This window comes from Dipodomys merriami, unplaced genomic scaffold (assembly GCF_024711535.1).
Source record: "Dipodomys merriami isolate MVZ:Mamm:240054 unplaced genomic scaffold, mDipMer1.0.p SCAF_34, whole genome shotgun sequence".
NCBI lineage: Eukaryota > Metazoa > Chordata > Mammalia > Rodentia > Heteromyidae > Dipodomys > Dipodomys merriami.
In genome coordinates this window covers 12,709,146-12,719,182 of record NW_027204937.1, presented here as the reverse complement: position 1 = coordinate 12,719,182, position 10,037 = coordinate 12,709,146, and the positions used below count along the sequence as shown (strand labels likewise).

At 45.8% G+C, this 10,037-nt stretch overlaps 1 protein-coding gene across 2 annotated transcripts in view; it reads left to right on the top strand.

Moving 5' to 3' along the window:
- The first annotated feature begins 281 nt into the window (after positions 1-281).
- Mast2 (microtubule associated serine/threonine kinase 2) overlaps positions 282-10,037 on the top strand; it is a 125,501-nt gene continuing 115,745 nt past the window's right edge. For both annotated transcript variants that reach the window (XM_069987344.1, XM_069987342.1), the window contains exon 1: positions 282-726. In XM_069987344.1, the coding sequence (XP_069843445.1) occupies positions 547-726 (180 nt within the window). In that variant the 5' untranslated portion in view covers positions 282-546. The remainder of the gene's footprint in view (positions 727-10,037) is intronic.

Sequence of the window (10,037 nt, the reverse complement as noted above, 5' to 3'; positions counted from 1 at the left end):
CTCTCTGGAAGAGATGAATGGAAGAATCAATGAGCGTCCGGCCGCAGCCGCAGCCGCAGCCGCCGGCGACTCGCCGGGCCAGCTCCGCCCCCTTCCGCTGCCGGAGCCTCGCGGCAGGGGCCACGGGCGGGTCTTTCGTGACCGTTCGCTGGCGCGTGCGCGGGAAGCTGCGCGCGTCCGGCGGCGGCGGGCGGGCTTCCCGTGCGCGCGCTCGAGGGGCGGGGCGGGCGGGAGGCTGGCGGGCTGGTGGGCGGGCGGCTGGCTGGCTGCGGGGCCGGCGGCGGGTGGCCGGCCGAGCGTGTGCCGGGAGGCAGAAGCCTGGGCGGCGGCGATGCTGCCTCCTCGGTGAGGAACGCCGGGGAGGTCTCGGCGCGTGAGCCCGCAGGAAGCGCTGAGACACTGCGGGCTGCTAGGGTCGGTGGCTTTCGGGCGACCCGCCGGGCCATGGTGGCCGCGGGCGGTGGTTGGCGCGGCATCGCCGCGGCCCGGGGCCGTACGAGGCCGGGACAGTCGCGGTGCTAACCCCCGCGGGGCCCAGCCTTAGCTATGAAGCGGAGCCGCTGCCGCGACCGACCGCAGCCACCACCGCCTCCCGCCCGCCTGGAGGATGGGGCTCCGCGGGCGGCCGAGCTGCCTCAGCCCTTAGCCCCGCGCCGGCGAGCGCCGCCTGGGAGGCAGCGGCTGGAGGAGAGGACCGGGCCCACCGGGCCTGAGGGCAGGGAGCAGGTAGGTCGTGCCGGGGTCGGGCCGGGATCCGGGCTGGGATGAGGGATCTGAATGGGAGAGTGGGGGAGGGGACCTCGGGCTGGGGGACCCCGACTGAAGCTTCGGGGGTGGGGTGGGGACTGGGGAGTTTGGGAGGAGGTGTGAGAGACATTGTGGAGTGGAAATGAATGTGGTGGCTTGGGGTTAAACTGGAAATGCAGTAGGAGAATTAAACAGAAAATAAAAAAGGTCTTGAGGAGCCAGGGGTTCTGGCTGTCCGGATGAGAAGGGGCGATGGAATGTGGGCTGGGTGAATAAGCTGCAAAGTGTAGGCTTACTAAAGCGGGTATTTATTGAATTATGCAGAAGAATATGTAGCGTAAGGGGAGGCATGTCAATAGAATGGTGTTTAGAGATGTCCCTACCATCAATCATAAGGGGACATTTCTAATTGTTCTCTGATCTGGTCATCTCTAATTTTGTACTAGTGTATTCAGAATCTTTTGACATTCTTCTTAACCATCTACTTTATGAGCATTCAAAACAAACAAACGAACCCCACAACAAACAAAAACACTTCATGAATAAGATCCCAAGCCCAGTGTTGTCAATCGAGAATTCATAGATCAAGGCTCTGCTTTTCAGTTTGCCACTGAAAACACCTTAATGAGAAAGATAGAAAGCAGTGTAAAAATCTTCCTCTGGCTTCTCAGTCGACAGGGTGAGTTTATATAATTTATTAGACAATAGTAGGTTTATTTATGAGTAGGGGATAAAGGTCAGTAGCAGTAGGAAGTTCAGTGAAAGGAGATACATGATCCTTGATCTTGGTTGGGTTTGCAGAAAAATGTTCTGAGGTAAGGATCTCTTAGTGACAGCTTTTCTTTTGCACACATCTCTTCAGATTCTATTTTCATCCCTGCATCAGGACTTCATATAGGTCTCCAGGCTCTTTCCTCTTAGTTAAATAAATTATCTTCATTGAACATCATTATTATATAGTTTTAGTGATGCATCTGTTAGCCCATGTTTTTTCTTTTAATTCTTTTTTTTTTCTTCCTCCATCTTTTATTCATTGATCCCTGAGTAAACTGAACCACTGGCTATCTCTCCTGTTGCTTCCAGGCTGCTGGGCAATATCCAGTTACTGTAATCCCAGTACCCTGTCCAATAACCCTAAGTTTCCAACTTTTTTTTTTTTTTTTTTTTTGGTGCTGGTCCTGGGTCTTGACCTCAGGGCCTGGGTGTTGTCCCTGAGCTCTTTTACTTAAGGCTAATGTTCTACCGTTTGAGCCACAGCTGTACTTCTGGCTCTTTAGTGTTAGTTAGAGATAGGAGTCTGATGGACTTTCCTGCCTGGGCTAGCTTCAAACAGTAATCCTGAGCTCTCAGTCTCTTGAATAGCTATCATTACAGTTGTGAGCCATGGATACCTAGGCAGCTTCTATTCAAAACTTTTAAAACATGGGATGGGATTGGTGCTCAGGTGGTAAGAGTGACAAGGTCAAGGCCCAGGGTTCAAACTCCAGAAAGGAAAACACGAACTAGACCAAGTAAACAAACTAACCTGGTTTTGTGCCTCATGTTCTGGAGATGGTATCTGGAGCTCTCCCATTTGAACCGCATTTCCACTTCTGGCTTTCTGCTGGCTTTTTTTGTTGTTGTTGTTGGTCGTGGGGCTTGAACTCTGGGCCTGGGCACTGTCCCCGCACTCTTCAGCTCAAGGCCAGCGCTCTACTGCTTGAGCCACAGCGCCACTTCTGGTTTTCTAGTGGTTTATTGGGGATATGAGTCTCATGGACTTTCCTGCCCGGGCTGGCTTTGAACCTTGATCCTCAGATCTCAGCCTCCTGAGTAGCTAGGATTATAGGCATGAACCTCCGGTGCCCAGCTACACTTGGCTATTTAAAAATTAAATTAATTAACTAATTAAATAATTTATATTTTTTGTTGGTTGTGGGCCTGAACTCTGGGCCTGGGCACTGTCCCTCAGCTCTTCAGCTCAAGGTTAGCCCTCTACCACTTGAGCCACAGTGCCACTTCCGGTTTTTTCTGCTTATGTGGTGCTGAAGAATTGAACCCAGGGCCTCATGTATGCAAGGCAAGCACTCTACCACTGAGCTACCTTCCCAGCCCTTTATTTTATTTTTTTGTGCTGGTACTGGGACTTGAATAAGGACCTGGGTATTGTCCCTTAGCTTTTCACTCAACTGGCACTCTACCACTTGAGTCCAGCTCCACTTATGGCTTTTGATGGTTAACTTTTTCTGCTGGGCTGGGTTTGAACTAGGATTCTCAGATCACAGCCTCCTGAGTAGCTAGAATTGCAGGTGTGAGTCACTGGCACCAGCTTCAAAAACCTTTAAATATGTACTTTAAGTCCAGAGTCTTTCATGACTTGGTTTACCTGCTATAGTTGTCCTTATTGCATGCTTCAGTGAGAAGTTCAAGATTATTTTGATTTTTTTTTTCTGTCTTAGGATTTGTATTCATCCTTAGTTTCAACCTCAGAGTAAGTGGTAGTCTTCCTTTGTTGTGGAATTAATTACTGTCTGGTATAATTGATTTCATCCCCTCTTATCTGTTGAGTCTTGTTAGATATGTTTTTAGTTACATTTTTCTCTTGTTCTTATATTTTCTTTTTTGTTGTTGTTGTTGGAGACCTGAACTTGGTATCTGAGGCTTACTTTTGTTCATTGCTTGGTGCTCTTAAGACCTCAGCCATGCCTCCAAGTCCTATGTTCTTATATTTCAAGTAAAAACAAAACAAAAATGTAACTTCTTTGAGTTGTCTATACCATCCAAGCTGCTTTATCACTTTTTTTCACCAGTACTCTTCTTGAAAAATGAGTTTGTGGGGCTGGGAAGGTGGCTCAGTGGTAGAGCGCTTGCCTTGCATGCCTGAGGCCCTGGGTTCGATTCCTCAGTACCACATAAGCAGAAAATAAAAAGCCGGAAGTGGCGCTGTGGCTCAAGTGGTAGAGCGTTAGCCTTGAGCTGAAAAGCTGAGGGACAGTGCCCAGGCTCAGAGTTCAGGCCCCATGACTGGACCAAAAAAAAAAAAAAAATGAGTTGTGTTCACTATTTTAATTTTATTCACTTATATACAATCCTAATATAGTTTATCTTTTTTTTTTCTTTTTTTTGGGTCCGGTCGTGGGGCCTGAACTCTGGGCCTGGGCGCTGTCCCTCAGCTCTTCAGCTCAAGGCTAGCACTCTACCACTTGAGCCACAGCGCCATTTTCTGTCTTTTTTCTGCTTATATGGTGCTGAGGAATCGAACCCAGGGCCTCATGCATGTGAGCCAAACACTCTACCACTGAGCCAACTTCCCAGCCCTATAGTTTGTCTTGTACACTAATACTTTTCCTAAACCAATGTCTTCAAGGTTATCAGTTGTTTTTTTTTTTTTTTTTTTTGGTCCGGTTGTGGGGCCTGAACTTTGGGCCTGGGCACTGTCCCTCAGCTCTTCAGCTCAAGGCTAGCACTCTACCACTTGAGCCACAGCGCCACCTCCGGCTTTTTTCTTTTTGCTTATGTGGTGCTGAGGAATCGAACCCCGGGCCTCAGGCATGCAAGGCAAGTGCTCTACCACTGAGCTACCTTCCCAGCCCCAGTATTTTTTTTTTTTTTGGTCATGAGATTTGAACTCAGGGCCTGGGCATGAAACTTGAGCTTTTTTGCTCAAGGCTAGTGCGCTACCATATTGAGCCACAGCTCTACTTGTGGTTTTTAGGTGGTTAATTGGAGATTAGAGTCTCATGGCCTTTCTTCCTAGGCTGGCTTTGTACCACAGTCCTCAGATCTCAGCCTCCTGAGTAGCTAGGATTACTAGGATTACAAGTGTGAGCCACCAGCACTGGGCTTCAGTAATTTTTTTTTTTTTTTAGTTGGTTGTGGGACTTGAACTTGGCCTGGGTGCTGTCCCTGAGCTCTTCGGCAAGGCCAGCACTCTACCAGCTACAGCGCCATTTCTGGTTTTTTGGTGGTTAATTGGAGATGAGTCTCCTGGACTTTATGGCCTGCGCTGGCTTTGGACAGTGATCCTCAGATCTCAGCCTCCTGAGTAGCTAGGATTACAGGTGTGAGCCACTGGTGCCTGGCTAGTAATTTTTTTTAAATTGAGGTTTGACTTATGTACAGTATACAAATAAAAGATATATTCAACTCATAAATTGTATTGAACAATGCACTTATATGGACATTATGCAGATCAAGATGGAGTATATTCTTAAGTATCCTAAAGTACTCTTACGTGCTTTCTTCCAATTATTACACTCCTCCAAAGGTATTCTCATGACCTCTTCATTATAATTAGTTTTAAACTACTACTTCATATAAATGAAATCATACAGTTTGTACTTTTTGTTACTAAATTCTTTCATTCTGATCATGTTTGTGTGGTTCCTCTATGTTCCTTATGGAATACTTTGTGTTTTTTTCTCATAGTATCCATTTTACTACTTTTGCTGACTTCTTCCTTTTGTGTATTTGCTTTCCTGTTACTGAAAATGTTCCTTTAGGATATGTCCTTGGTTTTCAGCTTTTTGTTGTTGTTGTTGTTGTTTGTCATGGGCCTGAACTCTGGGCCTGGACGCTGTTCCTCAGCTCTTCAGCTCAAGGCTAGCATTCCACCACTTGAGCCACAGCGCCACTTCTGACTTTTTCTGCTTATGTGGTGCTGAGGAATTGAACTTAGGGTCTCATGCATGCAAGGCAAGCGCTCTACCACTGAGCTACCTTCCCAGCCCTAGCTTGTTCTTTTATTGTTCTGTGTCCTGTAGCAGGCTTACTTTATTCATGGCAAGTTCTTAGGATTGGAGCGAGGGGTCTGTATGCTTATATTCATGACATTGTGTTACAGAACCCCTCTAGAGTCATCTGAAACTTTGTCTGGACCTCTTTCCTTATCTACATTTTTCCTACCTGTATTTACATTTTTTCACCAAATCCTTCATCATTTGTGTTTTAACATTTGTGACCTTTCTAATTTGATAGTAATCTTGAAAGTTTATAGTTAGTTATGATTTATGATTTTTGAAAAGACAAAAAGTTTCAGTTGGATACACTATGATTTTGTATAGTCTATTATTGAGGTAGTTAATGACGTCTCCATTGCTTATGACATGGAGTAGTACTTATTATATTTTATATTATATTATTAACTATCTATGTTTAGGAATAAGTTCTTACCAGGATGCAGGATGCTGATCTCCAGAGATCAGTGGATTATCATGCAATTAAAATAGAACCCTTTTTTTTTTTTTGTCGGTCGTGGGGCTTGAACTCTGGGCCTGGGCGCTGTCCCTCAGCTCTTCAGCTCAAGGCGAGCGCTCTACCACTTGAGCTACAGCGCCGCTTCCGGTTTTCTGGTGGTTTATTGGAGATAGGAGTCTCACGGTCTCTCCTGCCCGGGCTGGCTTTGAACCGCGATCCTCAGATCTCAGCCTCCTGAGTAGCTAGGATTACAGGCGTGAGCCACCAGCGCCCGGCCCTTTTTTTTTTGGTGGGTCTTGGGGTTTGAACTCTGGGCCTGGGCGCTGTCCCTCAGTTCTTCAGGTCAAGGTGAGTGCTCTACTGCTTGAGCCACAGCGCCACTTCCGGTTTTCTAGTGGTTTATTGGAGATAAGAATCTCCGGACTTTCCTGCCTGGGCTGACTTTGAACTGTGATCCTCAGATCTCAGCCTCCTGAGTAGCTAGGATTATAGGAGTGAGCCACCGGTGCCTGGCCCTATTGTTTTTCTTTTGAAATATGTTTTTCCTTTTATCTTTTTGTTTTATTACCAGATTGGAAAATGTATTTATGGTCTTTTTTTCTGTTCCCTTGATCTCCTTTACCGTCACAGCATTTTTTTTTTTTTTTTTTTTGGGTCCGGTCGTGGGGCCTGAACTCTGGGCCTGGGCGCTGTCCCTCAGCTCTTCAGCTCAAGGCTAGCGCTCTACCACTATGAGCCACAGCGCCACTTCCGGCTTTTTTCTTTTTTGCTTATGTGGTGCTGAGGAATCGAACCCAGGGCCTCGAGCATGCAAGGCAAGCGCTCTACCACTGAGCCACCTTCCCAGCCCCGTCACAGCATTTTTTAAACTTTATTCCTGCCTAGGTGCTGGTGGCTCATGTCTGTAATCCTAGCTATTCAGGAGGCTGAGATCTGAGAATTGCGGTTGAAGCCAGCCCCTGGCAGGGAACTCTGATACTTTTTTTTTTTTGCCAGTTCTGGGGCTTGAACTCAGGGCTTGGGCCTGTTTCTAAGCTCTTTTTTTTTGCTCAAGGCTAGTAGTGCCACTTTTGGCTTTTTCTGTTTCTGTGGTACTGAGGAATTGAACCGAGCCACATTCCCAGCCCTCTGTGAGACTTGTATCACTATAAACTACTCAAAAATAGCCGGGCCTGGTGCTGATGGCTTATGCCTGTAATCCCAGCTACTCAGGAGGCTGAGATCTGAGAATTGTGGTTCAAATCCATCCCGGGCAGGAAAGTCTGAGACTCCTATCTCAAGTGGTAGAGTGCTGAATTGCCGAGGGACAGGGCCCAGGTCAAGAGTTCAAGACCCATGACAGACAAAAAAAAGGCCTCAAGTGGAAGAGTACTCTCCTTGAGCAAAAAGAAGTTTAGGGACAGTGCCCAGGTCCACAGTTCAAGCCCCAGGACCGGCAAAATAAAACAAAGTAAAATAAAAACCTGTATTCCCACTGTCAGTATCTTAATTTAGATTTATAAAATTTAGTCTTGGTTGTTGTAATACCTTAATGACATTTACTTAGTCTTTTTTTTCTCTAATGTAATCTGCATTCTATTAAAAAAAGATTAGAACTTATTGCCTACTTGAATAATGTGCTGAAAATATATTTGTTAAGTGATTAATTTCTCTCTTTAGAAAATTTTAATAAGTAAAATTTAAAATTTGTTTATTTCGGTGGTACTGGTGTTTGAAATCAAGGACTTGTGTTTTCTTGCCTTGTTCATCTGGCACTCTTATCACTTGAGCTATTCCTTCAGCCTGGCTTTTTGCTGGTTAATTGAAGATGGAGTCTCAAGAACTTTTTTGCCTAGGCTGGCTTCAAACTGTGATCCTCTGGATCTCAGTTTCCTAATTAGGTAGAAACACAGGTGTGAGTTACCAGTACCAGGTTTGCTTTATTGCTTATTTACTTGTACCACTAGTGAGACTTGAACTCAGACCTCTTGTTCTTACTTGGCATTATTGCTTGAGACTGGAGCCCTGCAACTTGAGCCAGATCTTTAGTGCACATTTTTATTGGTTAAAAGAGATAAGAATCTCTTGGATTTGTCTGGTTTGGCTGATTTTGAATAGACATACATTTTTCCATCACATCAGAATTTTTTTTTTAAATTGGTATATAATATCCATATTTATGGTATGTCATAATGTATATTGTGTAGTGATCCAGTCAAGGCAATTAACATATCTGTTGCAGCAAACATTTATTTCTGTGTGGTGAAACAGTTGATATCGTATAAACAAGGTGTGGTGTGGATAGCTTTGTAATCCCAGCAATCAGGAGCATGAGACAGGAAGATTGGGAGTTTCAAGCAAGCCTGGGTTTCATGTGAGTTTTAGAGTGGCCTGATCTACCTAGTTTAATCCTATTTCAAAACCAAAAACAAGAAGAAAAACCTGGAGTACTGGAGGCTCATGCCTGTGATTTGAAGCCAGCCTGGGCAGAAAATTTCCAGTTAACTAACAAAATGTCAGACTGGTAGAACACTAGCTGAATACAAGCCCCAGTACCACCACAGAAACAAAGCCAAAGACTGGAGTGTAAGGCTTATGTCTATGATCCTAGCAACTTGGGAATCTGAGAGCAGAAAGATTGAGGCTTCAGGCCAGCTTGAGCAGAAAAGTTAGTGAGACCTTAATTAAAAAATAACCAGCCAAGGGCTGGGAAGTTGGCTCAGTGGTAGAGCGCTTGCCTTGCATGCCTGAGGCCCTGGGTTCGATTCCTCAGCACCACATAAGCAAAAAGAAAAAAGCTGGAAGTGGCGCTGTGGCTCAAGTGGTAGGGCACTAGCCTTGAGCTGAAGAGCTGAGGGACAGTGCTCAGGCCCAGAGTTCAGGCCTCACAACCAGACCAAAAAATAAATAAATAAATAAATAAATAAAATAATTTGATTTGGGTTAAAAAAAAAAATAACCAGCCAACTCTCTGCTCAGGAGGTTGAGATCTGAGGATCACAGTTTAAACTCAGTCTGAGCAGAAAAGTCCATGAACCTTACCTCCAATTAACCACCAAACATCCAGAAGTGGTTCATTCAAGACTGTGCTCAGGAAAAGCATCTAGGTCTGAGTTTAGGCCCAGGTACTGTCTTGCACACATAGAAAAATGACTATCTAAAAAGCAGAGTCTAGAGGCTTTTTTTTGGGTGGGGGGGTGGGGTCTGGTCGTGGGGCCTGAACTCTGGGCCTGGGCACTGTCCCTCAGCTCTTCAGCTCAAGGCTAGTGCTCTACCACTTGAACCACAGCGCCACTTCCGGTTTTTCTGGTGGTTATTGGAGATTGGAGTCTCACGGTCTCTGCTGCTCGGGCTGGCTTTGAACCGCGATCCTCAGATCTCAGCCTTCTGAGTAGCTAGGATTACAGGCGTGAGCCACCGGTGCCTGGCTTTGCTTTTCTCTATCATAGCATTGATTACTGAAATTCTCTCTTTCTCTCTCTCTCTTTTTGTGGGTCATGGGGCTTGAATTCTGGACTTGGGCGCTGTCCCTCAGCTCAAGGCAAGCACTCTACCGCTTGAGCCACAGCACTTCTTCCGGTTTTCTAGTGGTTTATTGGAGATAAGAGTCTCATGGACTTTCCTGCCCAGGCTGGCTTTGAATGGCGATTCTCAGATCTTAGCCTCCTGAGTAGTTAGGATTACAGGCGTGAGCCACGGGGCGGCTGGCTTCTCTCTCTTACTAGTTTTCTCTCTCTTACTAGTTTTTTTTTTTTTTTTTTTGGGTCCGGTCGTGGGGCCTGAACTCTGGGCCTGGGCGCTGTCCCTCAGCTCTTCAGCTTAAGGCTAGCACTCTACCACTTGAGCCACAGCCCCACTCCCGGCATTTTTCTTTTTGCTTATGTGGTGCTGAGGAATCGAACCCAAGGAAGGCCTCAGGCATGCAAGGCAAGCGCTCTACCACTGAGCTACCTTCCCAGCCCAGGAAGCTGAATTTTTGTAATGAGCTGTAATTTGATATATTTTGAGTTTGGAATTAAAGTATAGGTGCTAAAGTAAGAGACTAAAAATTGTAGGATTTTAGTACAGTGTAAAAAGGTAGTAAGTAGAGAAGCTGTATATTCTTGTGCTTTATCTGGATTACTTTGGTAACTGTG